General features: G+C 38.2%; 1 protein-coding gene across 1 annotated transcript in view; it reads right to left on the bottom strand.

Annotated features, from left to right (window-relative positions):
• The window catches only part of CSMD1 (CUB and Sushi multiple domains 1), a 1,745,896-nt gene that overhangs the window by 217,413 nt on the left and 1,501,092 nt on the right, over positions 1-27,391 (bottom strand). The window contains exons 27-29 of the mRNA XM_024768064.1: positions 26,226-26,428; positions 5,828-6,019; positions 578-716 (exon numbers count right to left, since the gene is read on the bottom strand). Of these exons, the coding sequence (XP_024623832.1) occupies positions 578-716; positions 5,828-6,019; positions 26,226-26,428 (534 nt within the window). The remainder of the gene's footprint in view (positions 1-577; positions 717-5,827; positions 6,020-26,225; positions 26,429-27,391) is intronic.

Consider the following 27,391-nt stretch of genomic DNA (forward strand, 5'->3'; position numbering starts at 1 on the left):
AAACTCAAAATGGATTAAAGACCTAAATGTAAGGCCAGACACTATCAAACTCTCAGAGGAAAACATAGGCAGAACACTCTATGACATAAATCACAGCAAGATCCTTTTAAAAACAAAGATAAACAAATGGGACCTAATGACACTTAAAAGCTTTTGCACAGCAAAGGAAAACATATGACAAAAAGACAACCCTAAGAATGGCAGAAAATATTTGCAAATGAAGCAACTGACAAAGGATTAACCTCCAAAATTTACAAGCAGCTCATGCAGCTCAATATCAAAGAAACAAACAAATACACTACCGAATGTAAAATAGCTAGCTAGTGGGAAGCAGCTGCGTAGCACAGGGAGATCAGCTCAGTGCTTTGTGACCACCTAGAGGGGTGGGATAGGGAGGATGGGAGGGACGGAGACACAACAGGGAAGACATATGGGGACATATGCATATGTATAATGGATTCACTTTGTTATAAAGCAGAAACTAACACACCATTGTAAAGTAATTATACTCCAATAAAGATGTAAAAAAAAAAAATGTAAGTCCTACTTAAAGGAGGTATTCCATAAGAGACGGTACCTTTTGAATATCAAGGCGATGACGAAGTCTGGGTTCACCTTTATTCTCCAGTCACACTCTTTCCCGGGAGGATAGGGCTGCGGGTAGTTGGGGGACAGGATGACACCGGCCGGGCCAGTCAGATTCCCACCACAGGCCGCTGTCACAGGAGAGGAAGGTTCAGGGGAGAGAAGGGTGCTGGTCAGTGTGAAAGGAGATGGCACAGGGTTCATCGAAGACACTGCGTACTGGCTTATTAAACAACTATCCAGAGGAAATTTTAAAACCCAGAAAGTCTGTACATGTTTTTATGTGATTGTTACCAAATTTTATATAATATTCCACTGCATTTTTAAGGAGGATTTTCAATGCTGAGAAATGAAATTTACTTCCTATAATTTTAAACTTTACCCAGTTAAACTGAACAGATTACCTGAATCCTCCATACTATAAATATATGAAAACAAACTGCACAGGAAAAAAAAAATCTCCATGAATATCATTTTATGGTTATGTCAATTCTTTAGTCATTTCTTATGGTTTACAAAGTCATTGCTTACTTATTCTAAAAAGTTTGCTTCCAGTGGCATAATGATCATCCATCTTCTGTTCACTCTTGTAACTCTAAGCCTAGCACAGATTTTGATCATAATATGTATGCAGGAAATATTTGTTGAATAAATGAATACGTGTTATCTCGTATATTTCTCACAGTCCTCTGCTATATGTAGGGCTCGGGTATCTTCCGCACATTTCAAAATAACAAAACTAACAGGTAAAGTTTCGGTGATATCTGCGGATAGATGATCAAGAGGAGGCTGAGCAGGAACTTAAACCCCTAAAAATATTTCATCACACTGTTTAGAAGGTGACTATCAGGAAGAAGCACTTCAGATGACAGTAATAAATTGAGTTTGTTTCTGCAGTCATTAACTTTTAATCACATGTGTTTACATGTGTATTAGTTAAGGCAACGATTACGTAGTTTATTGTTGTTGACAGGCAAGACCGTCTTCATTCTTGAACCTGAAAATGTTTAGGACTGCTTTATTTAGTAGATAACGTTTCTGTTAGAGCTTCCATGCTGTGGAAGGTACGAAAACAATGCAAAATTCACATTAATATGCTAGGTTTAAGGTTCTTCATAGCCAATATTGTGAATTGTCTCCAAGTTGTTCTTAAAAAATCACCCTGATTAAATTATACTGTTCCCTCTAAACTGTATCCCTTATTTCACTTCATTGATCATGTATATATTCAGGGAAAAAAATAAGTAGAGAAGGAAATATGCTAATGGCTGATATTTTCCACACACATACACAAGGACTTTTTTGAAAATAAGATGATTACACACTTTATAATTTTCTGATATGGATGTGTCTTTAAATACTCACTTAACATTCCTGAAAACTTAACTTTCCATAAGAAAAAATATAACAAATCCCAAGACTCTTTGTTATAACTTCCGTCTCATCTAAGGCAAACTCTGAGTAATATCACAGGAAATATTTATAATAAATTCTTACAGATATACTCTCAAGAGCAATATGATATAACTTTCTTCAAAATGATTAAAACCACATTTTCCATAGTATGCAGTTTTATTTTAATAAACGATGTGGAGACAATCGGCTAAGTGGCTCTCACAGGACGTGGCCTCCCCCGGAACTGCGTAGGTGCTGACAGCCTGGAGTATGAGAAGCCTGGACAAGCAGCAGAGGCGGCGCTGAGGTGGGGACAGAGGTACCTGAGGGCTGCAGGTTATGCTACTCCGCTCAGGTTTTAAAAGAAGAAACATGACAGATTCAGGACACCGGGTACAAGGGTACCACCAGCAGGAAGAGTTCAGGGATGAGACTCAACTATTAATTGAAAAGAAACAAAGGGCAGATCCTGTCTTATTCATAATGGTCCCAGGTGGCATTTTCAAATGAGGTTATTTAAAGGCTTAAAGTGGAATTAAGGAGGACCGTCTTGCTGGATTTGTTCTCTCTTTGGTGGGGAATTCTTCATTTTAGCTTCATCAGGTTTTCATTAGAAAGCTTGTAAACTGTTTTGGATAGGATTATATTTAGTACAAAATGCAATTCAGACACTCTAGATTCTATTCTCCAGAGGGAACGGACATAGAGACAAAATCCACAAACTCACATCAATCCACAGTTCCTTATTCGAAACCCTTAGGGTGGACCCTCCTGACATACACGGTAGCACGTTCATCCACTAAGGTTTGCAGAGGTACTGTTTAACTAGACACATTACTATTTCCACACCAGAACATTTCAATGTTCACACCATTAAGTGGGGTAAATAGCCACAAAATAGTTACCCTGTAGATGACGGCAGGATGGTGCCACCAAATAAGTTTTTGCAAACTTGGAATGCATTTTTGCTTTGCAGAGCTCTTTAGAATTTGAACTTGGACAAAAGGTATTGTGGGCTATATGAGAAAACTGAAACTGTGGAGATGTTCAAGGGACACTTTACTCAGAATCAGAAAGTACTGAGTGTCTTCTGGTCCAGAGAATCGGTCTTTTAAGACTCAGTTCCAGAAGGAGGTGCCTCCAATCACTGGAGTCCTTTGTGAAGTGAAAGAAGTGAGGCATCCAAGCAAATCACAAGGCAGATTAGCATAAATCACAGGGCAGATTAGCAGCAAATGACAAGCTGGTGAGAATATGAGTAACATATTAACAGGTGAGTGGTTAAGAGATTTTATAAAAGGGAGAGAATGGGAAAGAACAGCAAATAGGAGGAAAAAATACACTAAGAATAAAACGGAAAAAAGAAATTAGCCAGTCAACAGGAAAGAGCAAATTCAAGTGGTCGATAAGAATATATGAAATTAAAAGCAGTTCATCCTCATTTTTAATATAAAATGCCAATCAAAACGCCAAGGAATCTTCACTTCCTGCCCATATTATAAGATTAAGAAATATCACATAAAGTGCCTTTTCTGAGTCGGGGAAAATAAACAGTCATGCTGACGGTGACGTAAATTGGTGCAACCTTTCTGAAAAAGTTTTGAAAATTCTAGAAATACCTAAGTTTGTAGAAATATGTCATTCATAAACAATCATGGATGTGTTTTGCAACAAGTGTTCATATCAGCAATTTTCGTGAAAGGGAAAAGGCTGAAACACCTAACCATACATTGAGGAGGGATTAGTGGAATCAATATTGGTCAATACTGATCCAAACAGAGAAAGACTGTGCAGGCATAAAACTTAATTAGTAAAAAATACATAATAACACAAAAGATACTCATCGTGTACCAATAAGTAAAAGTGTAATTTACAAAATAATCATTCAGGGTGCTATCATTTTAAAACATTTTAAAAATAGATTATATATACATAAAATAATTATGAAGCTTACTTATGCCTGTTTATGCTAATAGTAGTTGCCTTCAGGTAAAAAGGTGACAGTGTTTGTTTTCTTCCTCTTTTTTCTTAACTGTAGCTTATAAAACTTCTGCAAAAACATATTATGTTTAATAAGAAAAAAGCAAAAACATTAAAAATAAAAAATGTCCGCATCAGCAGAACAGAATGTAGATGAGTGCTGATACATGACCATGCTCTAAGGGATGAGTATCATACAGAGGCATAATCTCATTGCTGGGGCAAAATATGTTTACAATATGATAAGAAGATATTGTTCACTTATTCCCAAATACGTATTTTCCACATTGTGTTACGTGATACCTGTATGTGGGTGGTTCTGTTGCCCACAGAACTGATATTCAATGGCCTGGGAGTGATCTTGGCTTATTTTTGGAGCTGATATTCAAGACAGATAAAGTGTTACCTATTTTCATTGCTGAGAACCGGTTTATCTAGTCGCTGATTAAAATTAGGTAACTAAGAGATGACCCCAAAAAACTATAGATTATTTGGAAAGGTGGTCAAATTTTACAATGAATGGTTTACATGAATGTCAACCAAGAAATTACCTTCAAGAGATTGACTGGTAGTTGTATTGCTTTTTAATGTACTCCTCCATAAGCTTAAACTCATGCAAACTGAAAAAAAATGTGCCTCTCCTGATTTAAAAATAGAAGAATGGTTTAAAATGATGGTTGCATTTATAGGTAATTACTCCACTTTAGAAAAGGAACACGTAGAAATCTGGCACATCTCCTGATGACTCAGCTTGAGGTAAAATGCAACTGTGCTCACAAAAGTCACGAAATGTACGTGCAGCACAGAACATTGCATAAACAGGGTAGCTCTCTGACAGGGCTGAGCATGCTAATAAGAAGAGCTATCAATTCTCATCTGTCTTCAGAATCCTGCAAACACTCGGTAATAAGTTAAGAGTTGCATATTATATCTCCACAGGACCACTGAGAATCCCTTATGACAATTAAAAATCATTTTAAGTCACAAAATTCCCTCAAGGTCACCTGATGCAAAATGGCCCATTAACTATGTGCATATCACTTCATTATCACTTCCTGTCTTTGCAGATTAATTTTATATTTTTCAAACAGATTATAAGGAAGTACAAATTATACTGTGACAGTTCATTAAAATTAAGTTTCCTTTAAAAATTAAGATGTGATACCATACAGAGGTATTTATGGTAAAATATTTAATTGACTGAAGGGACAATCTACATGTAATTACTATTTTATATATAAATATGTCTTGCCCTAAAACCATATTTGTGACAGACTATCTTGGATATTGGTTATTCAAACTAAAGTCTGCACGCAAATTGTTTTCTCTTTAATAAGGTCAAATTATAAAATTTTAGTAAATTTTAGAAAGAAGTCTCTCCTTTTATCTTTATATTGACATAAACAGTGTAATTTCTAGTTTTTAGGATTCTATTAAAAATGTACTGCTATTACAGAAGAATCTTCTAAAAAAGAGAACACACCTTTTTATTGAGTAGGTTTTGCTTAAGGGCACGTTTCTATATTAAAAATGAGAACGACAATGGTAGAGTTATGAATTTTCAGCCACACAGAATTTTAAATTACAGTAATTTGATTGATCCATATTTTTATGAGATTTCTTAAGGATAGGAAATGTTAGATAAATGTCAATTACCATACATTAAGTAAACTACTTCCTTTACCTCACCTAATAAAGTAAAGTTTAAAGGTTTGTAATAAAATTTCAATATAATCTCGGGGAACCAGAGGGCATGCAAGAAACTCTTGAGAAATACTGCTGAAGAATAATACACACACAGAGCAATTTTAATGATAACATGCATTCCTTCAGAAATATAAAATTCCTATTTTCTGTTGCACAATACCTATGCATGTAGGAGGGTCTGGTTGCCAAAAGAATCGGTTATTCAGCTGCACACAAGTGATTTTCGCTTGTCCTTGGAGCTGGTACCCAGGGTCACACTGGAAAGTGATGGTATCTCCTGGCTCTCTGCTGTCCCCATAGCGGGTGCCATTTTGAGGTATACCTGGGTCGTTGCAGGTGGACGCGATGGATGCTAGAAAGAAGGGACAACATCACATCAATGACTGGAAACACGATCCCAGCACTCTTATAGACGTAGAGCCCTCGTGGGCTGAAGCTCTCTTGATCCGCGTTAATGAATCACTTGTCCACATATGAACGTAAGAAAAGAAGCTTTTTTTTCCCTCAAGAATACATTCAATAGCATGCATCTTGATTATGCTTCCTTTGAACAGATTCTAGCAAAATCTTCATGAAAATTCAACCAATTATGGAATATATTAAGGATTTCTGTATCATACTATGCACGTACACACACATTCCCCTTTGATCGTCTCATTGACAATATTTTAATGAAAATACATGCCACAATTTAAATAATTTAAGAATACCAATCTCAAGGAACCTTGAGGAAAACAAAATAGGATAAATTCCCTTTGGTCAGTGCCTTCCCACTTCACAACCAGCTAAGATGAACTAAACTCTCTTAAACTGTTTTGTCCAAAACCACCTTTAGTTCTTTAAAGATATTTTTAATACTCCTTTAATCCCAAAGAATATTTTTACCAAGTTTATAGTTTAGGATAGCTGTTGTTGTCCTTATTTTCCCCTAAATACTGTTAAGAAATTATCCCACTTCTTCTGCCTTCCAGTTTTCCTACTTAATCTCACAGTCTGAAACTACTCTAAGATCATCTTTTTGTCTTTGATGTCCTAACATTTCACGATATGATGTCTATGTACGAATTTTCTTTATTTCTAAGGAAATAAAAGTTTTACAATATTATGTCTATGTATGAACCTCCTTTTATTAACCCTGCTTGGAATCATTTGAAGTTTTGAATCTGAGGATTAAGCCACTATCTTGTCAAATATCAGTTCTCTCCTATTATCTCTGTTCCTCTCTTATGAATTAAAATTTGACAAATGTCTCTATCTTCTGTCTCAACTTTTCATTTTTAAATCATTTTTTTATCTTTGTTCCATCTTCTGGGTAGTGTTTTAGACTATCTTCCTATCACAATCTTCTCTCCATCTGCATCAAATTTATTATTTTATTATGTTGAGTTTTAAACTTTCTTTCATTGTGCTTTTCTGTTAGTTAGCATTTTGTTCAAATATCTTTGGCCATTTATACAGCATATTGTTCCCTACTCATATTTTTATTCTCTTTTATTTTTTAAACTCTTACAGTCTGATCTGATAATAATTCCAATATCTCATGTAATCTAAAGTGCCTCTGAGTTTTGAATTTGCATTTCTGTTTTTGGAACTTCACTTGCAATAATTGTTTTGAAGGTGTGTTTATCCAGAGGGGATTCTCATTTGACTTTACCATGTGCCTGGAACACAAGAAGCCTTCTACCTCTTTAAAAAAAAAATCTCTGTTGAGGCATTTTGGGCCACAGAAATGGCATGAATTCATCTATAAGCTAGTTTGAAACCTGCTTGTGGTTATGAGTTGTCTATATCTGTGTCTGTTTCTATACCTATATCTATATCCATATTTGTCTCTCTCTTATCTATTATCTATCTATTATCTATCATCTATCATGTATCTATCATCTCTCATGTATCTATCATCTATCATATATCTATTATCTATCTATCATCTATTATCTATTATCTATCATCTATTATCTATCTATCACCTATCTATTATCTATCTATCTATCTATATCTATCTATTATCTATCTATCTCTACCATCTATCTATTCTCCCTTATAGTGAGAGTAGGACATCCCCCCTTTGGAGTTCTAGCAGTATATGAGGGTCTCCAATTACATTTCCAATATTGGAAAGATCTTAGACCTTGTTTCCTATTCTTTCAGCCCACAGACTCTCAAAATGGAAGCTCAGTGTCACCAGGGACCAACTGACAGATGCTCCCAGGGCAAAGCCAACTTCTGAACTTCATGGCCTTTCTGCATTTCACATTATTTTGGTGACTCTCAGGATTCCTCATGTTCTTGCAGTTTCAGTGATACATTTTAAAAGGCTAAAAATAATTGTATCCAACACCTTTGACATATTTTCAGTGGATGTGTTTTCAGATAACATACTTTACTGTAATACTGGACACTGCAGACATTTCAGTTCTGTCTTAATCCCACAGCATGATGGCTGGCTTATCATACCTGTCATCCTTGTTATTACTATTAGTGTTCTGAGTAGGGGAATTTTACTTGGAAGCAGAATTCTCAGTAGATATCAAAAAGAAAGGAAGCTTTTGGGCTTCCGTGTAATTTTTTCAATGGGAAGAGAGCAGGAAATGCCATATCAGAGTCATTGAGGAAGATTCTTTTAGTTTCCACTCTCCTCCCATCAGATGCAAAGATTAGAATGCAGGGTGGAAAGCAAGCACGTTTTCCCAAAAGAAGACCCGGACAGCAGTAGAATGCAGAATGGACCCAAGGACACAAAGCTTCTAGTTAGAAACTCAGAAGTGTCACACCCATAAGCCACAAATTTTTATAATATAGAACAGCAATTATAGTATTCAATCAGCAGAATCATAGCCCATCATGGCCATCACCTAGGCAACAAAATGCTGCTTCCACTGAACTAGTATCTTACAAACGATCTTGAGTTTACTATTTGAGTAACTAAAGAATCTAAGCTCTACCTGTGCTCTACCTTTGCTGAGATTTCTCTAGACTCCAGAAAAAAAATAAGTAAATCCTATTGCACATTTACAATCTTGGCCATTGGACTGAATTTCACATCCCCCAAATAAACTTAATTCTTTCCTCAAGCAAGTGGGCACATGGATGATTACATATTCATTTCCAAGTGAGAATTAATTTAATATAGCATTTAAATAATGAAAAATTAAATATATAGTATTAAAACAGTTAATTGTCTATTATTAAACAGTGGTATTCTTAGTAAACACCCATAGAAATATTTATATGATAAATAAGTATGTAGTATTAAAATAATTTAAAAATAAACCTTTAGACGAAAAGTCAAGGAGATCATAGGTAAGTCTCATTGTAATTTTTAAAACAAAGGTATGTTTTATTACTTCTCTTTCCGAATTTTTATTCAGTATTCATTAAAAGCAAACACACACATTACTCAATAAAAAAGCTTTACACAAAGATGCACAGATTTTGTACATGAATAAGAATTTCAACAGACATATGAGCCTTGCAAAAACAAGTGTTCTGTAGAACACTTTTCTATAGGTTATTAAAGGTGTTTGGTCAAACAAGATGGGCAAATACTGTATACTCTAGCTCCCTGTTGTAGATCCCCACTGTACATCAGGGATTAAAGGCTCAAAGAAGCCCTACAGTAAAGAAACTAAAAAAAAAAAAAAAGTTTAATCCAGTGTATTCTAAATGTCTGTTATTATAGAGCATGTTTTTCTCAACAAATTTCTTCAAACCCTTCCACATAAAGATCCACAGAATATCAGTATATAAAACACAGGCTTGTACTAAGGGTTATATGTCCATTAATGGTATGAGGTTTAATTCAGTTTTGAAAGAAGTTTCTACTTCTAAAGCAAATTTCCATTTGGCATATCTGTAATAATAATAATACAGCATGCCATTAAAAAGTTATAAAATAAAAAGTTCTTAGGGTAATCTAGATTGGATTAAAAATACAAAAACAATAAGATGACTTTAGGGAAGACAAAACCATTTTTAAAAATGCAGTGGGAAATACATTGGTTGGGTCCTTGAAATAAATGCCATTTTATTTTCCCCTAGTTACAGATTGTGTAAAGATGTTTTCTGGTAAAGGCAATAAAGCTTATTTGGAGACTAATATGAAAGCCCCCAACCAAAGACATTTCTTTGGGGTCAGAAATTGCTTTTTCACCTTCAGGGTCATACAAAGTTATGGATGAGGCATACACTCATTTCCTTTCTATGATTGTTTTCTTTTATATGCCACATGTTTCTCGCACTCAATTTTCTCTTAAACGTTTTTTTCTTCAAATGGGATTTTGGTGACTGAATCATTCCAGTTTATTGCCATAAAAAGGAAAACAATATTTTTAGTTGCATCAGTCTTATCCCTCTATCACCTTAGAAAAAGAAGATACTATTCCTGAGGTGATGGGTATTGTATTTTTCAATTTCCCCAGGGGTTCCCTGGACTATTTCAAGTCACAAAGAACCTTCCACAGGCCCAGTGGCATCTAAGGGACATCGCTACTCTTTGTCTCTGAATCCAGAGCGATGGACTTGAGCGATCTGAACCTGTGCTCCACTTAGCGTGAGAGCCACGGACCTGATGTTTTTGTTTGCAAGAGGCAGCGATGGTGGTGGAGAACCATTGTATCATAAGAATTGCAATGTACACAAATTTATTTCCAATGGGATAAAGTCATTTTTGACACTGGAGACTTTACGGAATATATACATATTAAAATAATATGCAGAGTTGTGTTCTTTCTCTATTCTAAAAAATTGTGCATTTGGGACACGTCCTATTAAATGTGTCAAGTCCTCCTTGCATGTTTTTTATTTTTATTTTTTAAAATAAATTTATTTATTTATTTTCTGCTGTGTTGGGTCTTCGTTGCTGTGCGCGGGCTTTCCCTGGTTGCAGCGAGCGGGGGCTACTCTTTGTTGCGGTGCGTGGGAGTCTCACTGCTGTGGCTTCTCTTGTTGCGGAGCACGGGCTCTAGGTGCGGGGGCTTCAGGAGTTGTGGCACACAGGATTTTAAACATCATTTAAAAGTATATTTATCGAGAGCCGGATGTTGAGCAGCCGAGCAGCAACTCAGCAGTATTCAAGCCCTGGAAGGGAGATGGATACCACATTGCCTTTTATGGATGAGTTGCGGAGTGGACAATACATTTCAGGGTCAAAGTGAGTAAAGATAAAGAAGTGTGCATTTATGTGGTAAGTCCCTTTTTTTAAAAAAAAAAAAAAGTATACTTATCAACTGCGTTATTAGTTCATAGAAGTTTGCTTAGTGTACATTTATTATCTTAAAACACCCTTTCATAACATAACCTCCACAGAGAGAATGCTTACCACGTATATGGAAAAACATATAAAGCGACACCAATACGCTCCATATCAGAAGCAGAGATATCTAACAGTCAGATCTTAACCTGCATATTAAGTTCTCATGTTCTTGAGTTAAGAAAACTGAATTAACTCTTTATGCACGTGGGCAGGTTATCATTTTCTCTGAAAAGTTGCTCTTTTGGGTTAGATCATAGCACTGAATAGGGAAATCTCATTCTGGAGGGTCACTGACGTATTTGACAGGATAGACCTGAACTGGCCGTCAGAACTCTGTCACGTGTGCATCAGCGCTTTGGTGGCTGGAAAAGGTTTAGGAAACACAGAAAAGAGGAACCTCAAGTCATCCAACGGTGCTTCCACTCAATCCCAGACCACAAATTAAAGAAAGTAAGTATGAATTCTACCAAGTTCCACTTCATTCAGTCGACATTCCTCCTCTCCTTTCTGACAATGACAAAGTGCTTCAGGAAATGGAGACATGGAGTCTTCTGAGATCTTCCGAGATCAAGAGCAGAGCTGCTGGCTGCTCAAATGCACATTGCACAAATCCCTCTCGTGGGCTTCAATAGTAACACACAGTGCTGGGGAAAGAGCCTTGACACAAGTCTCATATCTTACACAAAAGTTCTTTCACAGTTGATCACATTTAAATACAAAAGGTAAAACTATAAAACTTTTAGGAGAAAATCTTTGGGATTTAAGGCTAGGCAAGGACATGACAACATGAGCATGTTCTATAAAAAGCAAAAATTAATAAACTTCATCAAAATTTTAAAAATTTTCTCCAAGAAAGACTTTGTTAATAGGATGAATAGACAAGCTAAAGACCAAGAGAAAAAGTTTAAAAGCCACATATCTGACAAAGGACTAGTATCTAAAATATATTGAGAATGCTGAAGATGCAAAAAAATAAAATAAAAACATGAAAATACCCAACCAAAAAACAGGCAAAAGGCATGAAAAAGCATGTCACTGAAGAGAATGTACAGATGGCAAATAAGTACGTGAAAAGATGTTCAAAATCATTAGCCATTAGGGAAATGCAAAGAGATATCACTACATACCTATTAGTGCAGCTAATAATATCACATATATAGACAACATCAAATGATGGTGAGGATGCAGAGAAAAGGAATCACTTAGGCATGGTTGGTGTTAATGTAAGATGGTACGGCCACTCTGGGAAATTATTTGGCCATTAAAATCTAAACATTCAATTGCCATTCAACCCAGAAATTATACTTCTGGGCATTTATCCCAGATAAATGAAAACTTATGTTCACACAAAAACTTGTACATGAATGTTTATGGCAGCTTTATTCATAATGGTCCCAAACTAGAAATAACCTAGATGTCCTTCAGTGGGTGAATGACTAAACAAGCTGGTATATCCAGTCTATGGAATACTACTCCACAACACAAAGGAAGAAACTGAGGGGACACACAACAGCCCCAGTGAATCTCCACAGAACTACTCTGAGTGAAAAAAGGGAGACTACACCTTACAGGATTCCTTTCATATAACATTGTTGGAATGGCAAAGTCATGTAAATAGAGAACAGATTAGAGGTTGCCAGGGTTAAGGATGGGGTGGTGGCAGGAGGGAAGTGGGTGTGGCTATAAAAGGACAACCTGAGGGACCCTTTTGGTGATGGGTGTTCTGCATATTGACTGATCATTGTCGATATTCTGGCTGTGATTTGTGCTCTAGTTTTGCAAGATGTTACCCCTGGAGGGGACTTCCTAAGGGTTCACAGGATCTCTCTGTTTTACTCCTCACAAGAGCATGTGAATTTACAAGTACTTCTAAAGAAAAAGTTTAATTATAAAGGTTTATATATATATGCACAAATATATGTCTGAGTTGCAGTATTCACTTGAATTGCATACAATGAATACAAATCATTTTAGATTTAAAACTATTTTTATTATATGAATGTATGTGTATACACGTGTTTAATTTCAAAATTCAAAGGAATGAAACAATATCAGGATTCAACACAGGAATCGTGTTATTTCTCATGTTCCTTCATGACAGAAAGCAACACGGGCTTCAGGATTGTGAAATTATGGATATATACTGGCAAATCTGAAGATGCACACTATATATTGTCACTCATTCCTGAGGAAAATGACTCTTTCTTTCGGAATAAAAAAATACGAAATCAGACGAGAAGTCCTTTCTCATGAACACAATTAACTATTTACCAAGAGGCTTCATTAATGCTATTACTGCGGGCCAGAGGGAACAAATTAGAGGCCAAGATTCCTCAGACAGGAACGCTGAAGCCTCAGAAGGCGTGAAAGATCTTAGTGTGACAGCGGGACCACAGGCATTAAAACACTTGTGCAGACAGATAGAGTGATGTTAGTATACGAAAATATTAAATACCCTTTATGATCTGTTACTCAAGCATCCTCTGTAACAATGTTTCAAAAGTAGAACATTTGCTTTCATGGTCTTTGTACTGAATAAACACTTAATAGCTATGAAAATATGTCATTATAGTAGACTATCAAACGTAAGTGTAAATTGAGTTCTACAATTTAAAAAAAACTTCAATATGGAACAGAAATAAATCAATCACTTTGATTCTGCACAATAGGGAATGTGAATTCCATTAAAGCAAAAAAGTTGAGTCCCATATTTCATGCTAATTAAATCAAAATATAATAATTCAAGAGCTATTTATATTGCAGCTATTAAACTAGACAATAAATCCCCTCATCGTACACATTTTCATTTTCAAATTCAGGAGTCACTTATTTTTTTGTAATAATCGTCCTTATACTTTTTCTGCTGCTTATAGTAAGATCTGAGTCCTCTATCTGTATAACATTGGATTTTTAAAATTAACTTGTTTAAATTGTTTTAAATTAACTTTTTAAATGATTTCAAAGATCCTCATAATCAATTATTGGAAAGAGAACATTAGTGGTATATAATACATGTCCAACTTAGGCAATTTCTGTAAGTCAAATAATTTTTCTATTTCTTGTAAATAAATGTTCTAATATTTGTTTGCTAGTTATACAACTATATTTTTGATATCTGCATACCACATAGTTGTAAAAATTAGACCATGTAAGAGAATGCACTTGGAAAATTCTAAAAGACATAAAAATATAACAGACTACTAGTGTTCACAACAGTACTTCAGTCACTTGTGTCAGTTAAGTTCCAAGGACTGCACTGGGAACTAAGTTAACTTCCTCCTTTATAAAGGAATTGCAAATACTCTGAGAAAAAATACTAATTAGCACTTCTATTTTCATCATGCCAAATATAGAATCTATGGGAAACTAAGTATGTCTGAAGATCTAAAAATACTTTAGAGTTACTTTAAAAACACTTTATATCTATTTAGTAACACAGATATTTACACTTTGAATTTTTGCATCCTCATAACAGTGAAGAATCCTTCATTCAGTTATTCAAAGAGGTTTTAGTTTCTTTATACCTAAAGTCACAATCAAAGGAAAACCTCACCCTCCATAGATCCTGTTCTAAACATCTATCACATTAGTCGTCACTGTTAAATTGATTCTCAGCTTTTAGTAAGTACAAAAGATAAAAATCTGTGTACTGACACAAGACAGACTTGAGGGGAGAAAAAGATGACTATCACAGTTTTCACTAAACATTCTGCAAATCCACCTATTCTCTGCTGATAATAAGTGCACGATTAACAACTTCAACATGTTACAGAAACCTCAGGTGGTTGCAGCCACGCAAGTATCTGGTATCATAACGTTAGTGTGGTCAAGTGATAGTTAACCTGTTTACTATCTTTTCCTGCCTCTAAATCAAAACTGCACTATCTGGAGGCTTCCTGCCAAGCAAGTGTCAGGAGAATCTTACTTTTGCCAGTGTGAATTGAGTAGTGTGAAACAGGAGGCCAAGGAGTTGAGGAGATCTAATCTGAGAGCTGCAGACTGTGTCGTTTATCACATAATACTTCCCTGGAGTCAATATATCTCTAGAACTGAGAATAAGTAATAGCAGCCCCTTATATTTGGGAAAACTGATAAATCAAAGTGCTTTTGTGTTCCTTACTTTTGAGAGCAGTCCTCATCAAAACTGTGGGTGGTAGAAAGAGTATTGGTGCCTCATTTAACCTAAGTCCATGAAACTTGTGCATATGCCTGTCCACAGAGCTGTTAAGATGGGGCTTAGCCCCAAGCCATGTTACCTTTCATGGGTAGAAAAACCGTGCCTCTGTGATGCCTGTTCTAAAAATTATATAATATTACATGTGTGTGCATATGTGCATATACTTTTGAGAGTTTTCTGTTACAGGATTATGCAGTTTACTATAGTTTAAGTGAGTCTTATAATGCTTAAAATTATATACATAAAAATATAATATATATTTATATATAATACAATATATAATATATACTATATACATATGTTGTATATTATATATATAATATTATATATTATATATATGTATTTTTTCCACTTCCACTCCGATAGGATTGCTAAATATGGACAGTTTATATTCTCTTTAATACTGCTAAATGCTTCCAAGCATATTACTCGAATATGCACCTCAAATTTCTTTTTTAATCACCTTAATGAGAACGTGAGTTATCTGGGGAGGACAAGTTCTTTTTTTAAAATTTATTTATTTATTTTTGGTTACGTTGGGTCCTTGTTGCTGTACTCAGGGTTTCTCTAGTTAAGGCAAGCGGGGGCTGCTCTTCATTGCGGTGTGCCGGCTTCTCACTGCGGTGGCTTCTCTTGTTGCGGAGCACGGGCTCTAGGCACACGGGCTTCAGTAGTTGTGGCACATGGGCTCAGCAGTTGTGGTTCAAGGGCTGTAGAGTGCAGGCTCAGTAGTTGTGGCACACGGGCTTAGCTGCTCCGCGGCATGTGGGATCTTCCCGGACCAGGGCTCAAACCCGTGCCCCCTGCATTGGCACGTGGATTCTTAACCACTGCGCCGCCAGGGAAGTCCAAAGACAAGTTTTAAGTCACTTTTAAAATTCAATTCAACACACATCTACTGGGTGGTTGCTCTTGTAATTGGAACCATCCTAAAGACTGAATATTAGAAAAATCAATAATTTAGGAAATTATTTAAAAAATCAGAAATATTTTATTAAATATTAAAAATATTAAATATTTAAAATATCAATATTTTTATTGATATATTAAAATATTTAAAAAATCAATAATTTAGGAAATTCAGTCTCACTAGAACCAATAACCAAAAAAAAAAAGAAATAAGCAGAAAATATAGACACATACACAAGAAACTAGAAAACAAAAGACAAAATACTTTTAAGTGTCAAAAGTGAGGCAGAGATAAATGCAGTAACTAGTGTAAAATATCTGACTTCTGAATACCAGGATATTCAGTAACAGCCAAAAAGTTATAAAAATAACTAGTGGTGAACATTATAGAGGGGGAAGTGTAAAAATGATATAAAATGGGTTCTTATTTATTCTTTGGGCTCAGAGAATCCTCCTACAAGGAGTGGTGTTTAATTGCCACTCGGGAAATGGACAGGAATAGCAGGCAGTGAACAGGGGGACAGAGTCCTGGACAGAAGGCACTTTGCAAGTGAAGGTCTGAAAACAGGAGAAAAAAAATCCTTAGAAGCCAGGTGGAAGGAGTGGGTGAGGATGGGCAGATACACGGGAGCCCCACGTCAATCAGTCGGGGGTCATGTAACAGGATTTTATTCTCCAGTCAGAAACTGGAGAAGGACTTTTTACGTGGGGGGCTTAGCTTGATTAGATTGGCTCTTGGCCAACGTGGCTTTTCTCAAACGCAGGTTCAATACAATCCCCCTCCTCTGAGCAGCCCTTTAGACAGGGTCTGGTGTGGGTGAGACCCAGCAGATGTGGGCTTGTGTGATGAAGGGGAAATGCAAGATAAGAGCAGCCACACGAGGTCTTGTTGGAGGCTGGGTCTGGATTGGATCGGATGTGGTGACGGGATAGACCCGGACATGCCAATTTTGACATGTCTGCAAGATGTTCAAACGAATTTATGTACTTGGCCCCTTAGAGCTTCACAAGACAGGTGTGAGCTCCGAATAGAGAGTTTTGAAGTGATGACCTTCTGGATCTTTGTCCACACCCAGGGAAGAAAGAACATTGCTCAGAGAGACAGTGAATAGAGAGAGCAGATGACTTAAGACCAGGTCCCAAGGAAACCAGGAAGAGGAAGGTGAGACTGCAGGAGACAACAGAGAGACTGGCAAGGCAGGAAGGATTGGAGGGACAGTTGTGAAAATCCAGGGAAAATAATATTTCAACAAGGTGGAAAGTGTCAGATGCACTGAACTTCTGCAGGAGGCCACTTGCCAGAACCACGAAAAGGTGTGTGTTGATTGAGACTCATGGCTTATTTTTGACCGTGACAAGAGCGGTGAAACCGAGGTGATGGGGGCAGAAACAAACCAGGGGGCTGCAGGATGATTTGGAGGTGAGGAAACGCACACAGCAAGCCCAAAACATGTTCTAGATGAAGGAGAAAAACAGGATGCTCAAAAGTGGCAAAGGGTTGTTGTATGTATTTATCTTAAATTGTGATTTGAGCATCTGTGTACAAGGAGTGAGGAGTCAGAGGAAAGGGTGAAAATGAAACAAGATGAGGGCACACCAGGCAAGGTCCCAGAAGCCGGGGGCATATCCATGATAGGACCAGCCTTGCTTGGGAGAAGGCGTGACTATCCCAAGCTAACAGGAGTAAAGAAACAGAATGATGTCTCCTGGAGGAAGTGGAAGGAAATCCTTCTGACAGGTTTATCTTTGTGAATGAAGACTCCAGATCATCCACTGCCCCAAAGAGGAGACGAGCAAAGGGGCGAAGGTTTGAAAATGAGGTGAATGGGACCCAGAGTTCCCTGGCAAAATAAGTGACTGTAGCTCAGCTACGTGAGGGTGGGGGTCCCACAGTCACTGGGAAGAAGCTCTTGGTTTACGCGTCTCCTTCTCACCAGAGGATGCTGGGCAGATGCGATGCAGGAAGCACATGGGCCAGGGAGCTTAGCACGTGGAAAGAGACTTGATTTTAAGGATAAAATGGCTGAAGACAGAAAAGAAGTATCGGGAATTTAGGAGGAACCAATAGAAGGGAGAACAGTGACAGCCTAGACGCCCCAGTAAAGCACTAAGAACCGACACAGGCAGGGAAGTGAAGATGGAAAGATCAGCTGTGGGAACGGAGCAGCACGTTCCGGTTCAACTTTGCCGACTGAAGGTGAAGCGGGATGCAGTGCACCTTCCCAAGAGTGGCTGGTGGAGTGGAGTGGAGACCACAGGGCGTCAAGCAGGAGCTGAAGACCTCAGAGGTGGGCGTCACCCCAGGGAAGGTGGAGGACATATCCCGGAGCTGCAGGGAAGCAGACCAGGGTCCTCACCAGGTGGGCCGTCCAGAGGAGGCGGACAGAGACAAGGAGATTCTAGGTGAATGGCATATGTTTCCCCATAACTTTCATGAAGACCGGGCAACGTCTGCCTTATTAGCACTGGATCCCCAACGCCAGCACTGATCAGGAGCACAGGAGGAAGGGGTTCAATATTGGTTGGTGAATAAATAAAGTAATACACGAATGAATGAATGAGTGGTTAGTTCATTAATTCCTCATTATTACACCAATGTGTTCACACACATTATGAGGACAAGGGTGACCTGGGCAGGGTGTGGTCAGATGCTTATCTCAATATTTGTCGCAGTGATTCAAATTTTCTATGTTCTCCTCACTGACTCAACTTATTTCTGAATGACATGCTTTTAAAGACATTATGATAACTCAGTCTGTAAAATTTAGGAGCACTCTCTTCTCATTCAAGCGAGGTAGCGTAACTCTGCCTCCTGCACTGTGCTGATTGACAGTTACATCCGCGGTCCTGGGGGAGGGGGGCCGTGCCGGGACTTCCCACAGAAATCACTGCTGCCTGAGGAATGATTTATGAGCTTTCAGTAGGAGTAAGATTTAGATTAGCAGAAAGGTAGGTACAGATGATACTCCCACTAGTAGTTTTATAGAAAACGGTTGAGATCTCTTTCACAGTAAGTATTAGATACATCCTCAAGGAAAGGGAACCCTTTGTGCACTGTTGGCGGGAATGCTAATTGGTGTAGCCACTGTGGAACACAGTGGGGAGGTTCCTCAAAAAATTAAAACTAGAGCTACCATATGATCCAGCAATCCCACTTCTGCACATAAGATCAAAGGGAATGAAAACAGGATCTCAAAGAGATACCCGCACCCCCATGTCCACTGCAGCACTATTCACAATAGCCAAGATATGGAAACAACCTAAGTGTCTATCTACAGATGAATGGATAAAGAAGATGCAGTACATGCACAAACACACACACACACACTGGACTGTTATTCACCCATGACAAAGAAGGAAATCCTGCCATTTGCTACAACATGGATGGACCTCAAGGGCATTATGCTATGTGGGATGTCAGGAAGAGAAAGACAAATACTGCATGATAGCACATATGTGGAATCTGCAAAAGCTGAATTCATAGAATCAGCGAGTAGAATGGTGGTTATCAGGGGCTGGGGGGTGGGGGTGAATGGGGAGATGTTGGTCAAAGGGCACAAGCCTCCAGTAACAAGATAAATAAGTCACGCACAGCATGGTGACTACAGTTAAGAACACTGCATTATATACCTGAAAGTTGCTAAGATAGTAGCTCTTCAGTGTTCTCACCACCAAAAAGCAGTGGTAATTATGTGATGTGATGTGGTATGAACTACAGTGGTGATCACCTTTTAGTCTCTAAATGTATCAAATCAACATGCTGTACACCTTAAACTTACACATTTCTATGTATCAATTATTTTATTATTTTTAAAAATTGAGGTATAGTTGATTTACGGTATTAGTGAATGTGTTAGTTTCAGGTGTACAACACAGTGATTCAATATTTTTATAGATTACACTCCATTTAACGTTGTTACAAAACAATGGCTTTATTTCCCTGTGTTGTACATATCTTTGTGGCTTATCTATGTTATATACAATTGTTTGTACCTCTTAACCCCCTACCCTATCTTTCTCTTCCCCACTTCCCTCTCCCCACTGGTAACCACTAGTTTGTTCTCTCTACTGGTGAGGCTATTCCTGTTTCTTTTTTTTATATTCACTAGTTTGCTTTGTTTCTTAGATTCCACATATGCAATAAGTCAGTTATATTTCAATGAAACTGGAGGGGAAAAAAGATACGTCCCCAAGAATAGGGAAGATGCCATTATGTGTCCTGTTTTTCTCTGTTCCTCTTGTTATCAATCTTGTTAGTATTAGACAAAGCCAACCACAGCTAAAACCCCAACACTCTGTGGAATCCAGGATTTAGAATTTAAACTAAATTCTAAATAAGCTAGCATCTTAGTCTCAGTAATTCAACACACACCAGTTCTACCCCTGTTACGAGCTGGGTGCGAGTAATCAAAGGTGGATAAAACTCTTTGGCCTCTCTGGGTGTGAGTGGCCAATGATAAGAACATACGATCAGTTTTCCACCAGCCCCACAAGGGGAGTCCCAAGAGAGCAGGGGGTGAGCAGTCTAGCTGCACCTGCTGTGTCCTGTCTCTGCGCAGAAACTTGGTACAGGTGCCCGGGCTCTATGGCCGGTTCTCTCCTATAAACAATCCCACTCTGCTCAGCAACTGGCAGCCCCAAGGGTCTCTCTTGTTTTGAACAACAAATGATTTTTTTTAATGAAAATGTACCTATTAAATTATCTTTCAATAAAGTAAATTAGGAAGGGATGTTATGTAGCCGCTAAGTTAGGACCATTATTTACAGGGAAATCCATCTCATGGAATCTGAGGGTGCAAGATCGCCCTGGAGCCGTTCTCCCTAGAGTGGGAGAGCTGAGAGTTCGGACCACTAGAGGCTCAGCTGAAGTTTATTTAACCCCTAGAGTAAAGGTCAGTTTTGTGAGCCGAACTCCATTTTCTTACATTTTATGCATGGTCAAATAGTAATTAAACTTTAATGAAAAGTGTTAGGCTGATTACAATTAACATAATTGCACTAGTCAGTTCTTATTCTCATGTTTTACATGCTGTGTGGAGCTGGCAGGACAATGGACCTTGAATGGGGTGTGAATATCCTGTGAGCACCAACAGTTCATTTTTCTAGTGGAGAAAATGTCTTATAGCAAAGGGAAGGTAAACACACACATAAGGAAGGGTGTGGTGTGCAGCTGCTCCCTCAGTGGCCATTAAGCCTGCACACAGACACATAGCACTGAGGCTAAGAATCAATATCCCCGCACCCCAGTAAGCAGTTGTTCTTCTCCCAAGATTATTATAAAGCAGGGGAAAAAATGATCTTTTTAAAATAAAATCAGGAAATTTATCAAATAATAGATTAAACTATGTTCAGTTAAATTAAAACATGGGTATTAATCTTTATAAAATGAAAATAGTCTGCTTGGTTTCTAACTGGTATCAAAACATTAAGGAAGGATAAATAAATGTATAAAGAATTATAAAACTTAAAAGGTCAACAAAGATGCATACATGTTATTAAATCTGTCTAATGCGTTTTTTTACCAGTGAAAACACAGTCTATACTGTCCACTACTTCTGATAATAAATGTCATATAAAGACCATTAACACTGGACAGAAACTAACTCAGAACTGAAAGAATCTTTATTATTAAAGGCTTTTCTATTAACATTTTTGAATGAAGCTGAAATCAGTAATGAAACATCCTTTTTGGTACATGACATAGTGTTTGTCACACAATCAAAATCATCCTAATATTTTCAAGATTCGCATCATTGGAAAGTTTTCAAGCATATTTGATTAGAAACAATTTTTAGCCACTGACTGTATGTCATGTTCTAGACATTCTGCCCTCCAGGAACTTAGTCCCGTAGACTGCAAGTAGGATGCTCACACATGATGGGATAAACACTGTCTCAGAAATATGAGCACTGAATTTGGGCACTGTAAGTGACAATGTCATTAATTCTGCTAAAGGGGTCTTAAAAGATGGTGTGTCCACATGTGGATTCGTTAAGCAAGCAAAGAGGAAAAAGCCAAGAGCAGCGTGTAAAATGAACATATACCAGATACGTGCATACGAACACATACACGCCTCTTGCTGGTGTGTATGTTACAGGGGGATTGACAGGGTGGAGGGCAGTAATTAAGGAGGAAAACTGAAAATGTAGAGTTTTGCATAAGTGTGCATACAGGCTTTTATAGCCTTTATTTTGGCAATGGGGGGAATCAGAACTCTCTCTGGCTGAGATGGGAAGCCAGTGGAGAGTTCTGACCAGAGCAAGGTGCCTCATTAAGACCCATCCTGGTTCCTCTGGTCAGGTAAGATAGTAAATGGACAAGAGCGGGGAGACGAAGCCAGTTTGTAAGCCATGGAAGCTCAGTCTGGTGTGGAAGGACCCAGATCAAGGTGGTAGGGGTACAGGTGGAGAGATGTGGGATTTTGAATATGGACCCTACTGAATTTGATGCTGGATTATATGTGGGGTGGAAGATAAAGGGGCGACTCAGAATGCAGCTGACATTCACCAAGATGGGAAAGCTTGAAGGAAACCAGGTTTGAGAAAGGAGATGATTGGAAATGTGGTCACATTTCACATGGTATGTCCTCTGCTTTCTATCCCCACATCAAGTTGGAGGGAAACCTCGGGTACTCAGGGGAGAGGTCTTGGGAGGCTGACTGATGGAACCTGAGGAGTCAGTACTGATGGAGAGAAAGAGACATGAGGATGGGCCCTAGTGGAATCCAACCTTTACAGCTTGGGGAAGGAAAGATGAGAACCAGAAAAAAGACTATAATGGAGTGGCCACTGGAAGAAGGAGGACCAAGAGGGGATGAGGAGATGGAAGGCAGTTAAAGAAGGTGTTCTAATAATAGAGAAATTGTCAAAATTAAAAAGCCACAACCAGGTATGGATTATGTGACTGAGAGGGAGGGTGACATTGATGTTAAATCCTTACACTTTAACTTTATTGAGAAAAGTCTGATCATTCAAGTGTCTCTAAGCAAACGAATGTTCAAATAAGGGCTTTTCCTCCAATAACTAAGTTACACCTACAATGCGAAGTTCACATAGTATTGGCATACTATCAAGTTAAAATGGTTTACCAAGAAAACTAATTTAATACTATTGAATACATGTCATTTTTGCTTTGCAACAAAGGTCATACTCAAAGTATCAATTATTTGAGGAAAATACTGAAGTTCCATTATTTTTTATTTTATTTTGAAATCATAGGTAAGCGCTAATACTTCAAATTCTAACATTAGCTTGTCTTAGGAATGGCAGCGCAATCTAACTTACACATAAAGTACCTCTTTTTTTTTTAAGTCCCGGGATCATAAAGACAAATAAATGGGCTTTTCCTGCTTTCCACTTACAGAAGAGCAGTAAGGCTTCTTGAGCTGAAGGGATAGGCTCTTTTGCATGTTTCAAGGAGATTCAAGCCTTTGGTTTAGAAAGACTCTAGCCTGATCTAGTTTCATGGCTGGATTCTCCAGTGGGGAAAGGATGGCTCAGAATTGCAGGAGTGGAGAGTGGCACATTGGTCATGGGTGTAGGGAGGTTGACCAGATATCCCAGCTTGCCATTGCTGAAGAGGGTTCCTGGGACATAGGAATGTCAGTTTCACGGGCTTGACAATGTTCCTTTGGGAACTGTATCATTTAGGATCCAACACAAAACATATGACACACTTCCCATAGATCATTTGAGAGGGTTTCTTTACAAATGTTGGGTTTGGAGAAGCCCAGGTAGAAGTGTGGTCACTGGGAGTTGGTTACAGAAACCTGGAAAGGGACATGTATGGATACGGCTTCTTGAGAAAAGTAGTGAGCTTTGGTTGAGGGAATCTGACAGGGAGGTATCACACTCCGACACCGCTCTCCTCCCTGCACCTCTCATCCCCTGCCCGAGCCCACCACTGGAGGAACCCAGGCAGAGGGCACAGAACATAGTCCACACATGTCTACCACTAGGATCAGAGTAGATTGAGAAATGGTGGAGAGTAGATCTAAAAAGGCAAAGGGAAAATACATGATGCAAGTGGAAAGGTGCTTAGAATTTGGTGCAGTATCTTCAATTCACAAATAAAGCAATAAAGAAAGAGATAGGTCAGTTTCAAATCTCTAGAGACCAAGACAGAAACCCAAATTTTCAGCATCACACTTCAGGCCAAGTTTTTCTAAATTATGCCAAGCAAAGTTTTTATATCTTGTTTTTTCCTTCCCATAGAGTTTTAAAGACCATGCAGAAACCCATTCATACAAAAGCCTCAGAGTCAACATTTTATTTTCAAATGGTATTTCCCAAAGTGCATACTAAATGCTATGTTAAACCATATGAAAATGCTAACATTCAACCATTTTTTATCTGCAAAAATGACAATCCTGTATGGTTCAAATTAGAACACTTGGAAAACCAAGTTAAAAAAATTAAGCAAGTTTCATTTCTGTAGGAACTTTAATGGGCGTGTTCATGTTTATCACCTCCTAAGTATCAATATGTCAGTTAAGTATATTATTTGTATAATTATAAATATAGAACATAAACGTCTATGCTCTCAAATAACTATAATAAAGGATTCTCCTTTGTCTTTAACCCAAACTAGGAAGATGTCTTTTCAAAGAGAAAATCATGAGGAATATAGAAAAATAAGTGGTTTCTTGGTTCCACATGAATTTTTAAAAAGGGAAGATTTTAAAAGGCCAGGAACAAAACAACATACTCTTACCATATAATATAGCAATCACACTCTTTGGTATTTACGCAAAGAAATTAAAAACTTATGTCCACACAAAAACCTACATGCAAATGTTTATAGCAGCTTTATTCATAATTGCCAAAAGTTAGAAGCAACCAAGATGTCCTTCAGTAGGTGATGGATAAATAAACAGTGATACATCCAGACAATAGAATACTATTCAGCACTAAAAAGGAGCTACCAAGCTGTGAAAAGACATGGAGGAACCTTAATGCATGTGATTTGCTGTGAACCTAAAACTGCTCTAAAGAATAAATTCTATTTAAAAAAAAGAAAAAGAAAAAGAAACCAAGGCCAGGAGAGTATAGAATGGGTGGGAAAGGAAAACAAACATAACCTCAAAATGGTACCAACTTTTTCATTTTGCTAAACAAGGACATTACATCACACATCTTTCACCTACTCTTACAACAATTTCTAAAGATGGAGGCCATATTTATCTCGCAAAAATGATATAACCTTGGAATAAAAAACATTTTTTCCCAAGGCAGGATAGCAGAAGCAAACTTACCTTGATATTTTTGCCATAAACCAGTGAAAATTTTACCACGTAGAGATTCTATTCCATGAACACATATTCACAAACTACTGCCTCAAAGCACAGCGAACCAGAGGTAAGAAACTGTGCAGACCTTAACCTTAATTTTATTACCAACCTTTTAAAGCATCAAATTGACCTAAGTCCATTTACTCATGTAAATCCTAAATATGGCTCACCAGTGACCTGCCCAGAGATAAACTGAGCCAGAATATGTTTATGTGCAAATTCCGCTAGTTTTACGATGACGGCTGACACTGGTGCTACCACATTATATGACACCTCTACACAGTGCAATTTGAAGGGTTCGCAAAGACAGAACTGCCACAAAATATCTCCACCCCTTCCTTCTCAGGAAACTGTTCCTTAAAAATGGGCTAGACAGTGAAGGTGGGAACCATCGTCAAGAGGTAACAGCTTCAAAGTGCAAATGTGGTGCCCACTAAATCCTGCAGAGATTACTATCCTACATAAGCTATTTGAAACATCAGCCCTAAGGAGGGAAAAAATGCAGGGCCCTTCTATTCAGGGAAGTTGAAAGCAGAAAACTGAAGCAGCCTGGAGACATCAAGACTTCCTGGCACCAACCAGAGAGTGAGGGAGCCTGGCGCTGGTGCTGGGTGTGGCGGGGGGCACCAAAGATAAACTTGACCTCCCGGTAGAGACCCACATCTGTCCTGGGCCCAAGTTTAAATATTTACTGATTAACTCAAACCTTTAAAGTAAGTTGTTTTTCCCCCATAACTAAGGAGAGCCACTGTCTATCCCCATCTGAGAATGAACAGAATTTCCCAAGACAAACCGCTCTCTTGATAGGTGTTTTCAAAATTGTGTATTTTGCTCAACAAAAGGTACACCCTTGTCCGGGGAACCTTAAGACACAGACGCGGATCTGTCTCCCACTGCCCAGATCACGAAGAAGGGGGCTGTGCACCTACTTGAGAACTGGATGGAGAAGCCGGACTTGCTGATGAAGAAGTCGCTGTCGAACTGCAGAGTGAGCGAATTGAAGGTGCTGTGAATGTCCTCAGGCAGTGCTGAGCCGCTCCACTCCTTCAGCAGGATGGCGCTGTCCACCGGCCCGTCCCACACCTTCAGGATGTCATGGGCCAGCTCCGTGTCAAACACGATGAAGTGGAGGCTGCAAGGAGAGCACAGCTGGTACGGTGACTGAAAGGCCCCTCCCGCCCAGTGAGGACACCCCAGCACAAAACTCGGGTACACACCAGCCCGTTTCACCCACACCGAACCCCACCCCAATGTGCCTTTCCTTGTCTGACAGTTATGGATGAGCCTGGAGCCTCACAGAAGTGGACTCACTCGTGCACATCAGAAAACAGAAGCACCTACTTCTGTCTGTGATGGATACAGTGAGACCGCGGAGCTCTATGCTGAGCTGTGTGTTTAAGGATGAAACCAGGCCTTTTGAGACTGTCAGCTCTTTTTACAATTCAAAGCTTTCTCGGGCACACAAATCAAAGATGGGTCTGATATAGCTTTGTTTTAAGCTAACAGACGTCAGATTTTAATGCGTGTGGTATCAGTGTTGTTCCTGCAATGCCCCACTAGGTGGTAGCATCCATGCCAGGACAGAAACGCTGGCAGAGACGATGTTTACAGCAGGAGGATACTGTGTACCTGTATCTGAATGATCTCAGCTTATGTTGTGTTTGTTTCTGTACATTTTATTTTCAGAAAAAATACATTATTTGAAATACCAACACAAAGGCAGAAATGTGTAGTATAAACTCCTTTCTTCATAACATTTTAACATACTTCTATCACATTTACAGATATCAAAGCAACTTAAAATCTCTATGTCAGAGGAAGCTCTTTCAGTGACAGCAGCAGACCTGTAATTCTATTTATGGCAATTCAGACAGATAAAACAGTTTAACATCAACAAAAATCTGTATTTGCTGAATGCTTTCATTCATTGTTTTTCACTCACTGCTTACTGCACAAAATTGTAAGAGAAAAATCATAATAAATGACATACAAAAACGGTACACAAATCCCAATTATTTACTGTGTGCATATTATAAATTCAAAGAAAATATCTATCTCACCCTGCATAAATATAAAATGTAGTATATTTTTAAAT

The sequence above is a fragment of the Neophocaena asiaeorientalis genome, unplaced genomic scaffold (genome assembly GCF_003031525.2).
Source record: "Neophocaena asiaeorientalis asiaeorientalis breed wild unplaced genomic scaffold, Neophocaena_asiaeorientalis_V1.1 scaffold16, whole genome shotgun sequence".
NCBI classification, from domain to species: Eukaryota; Metazoa; Chordata; class Mammalia; order Artiodactyla; family Phocoenidae; genus Neophocaena; species Neophocaena asiaeorientalis.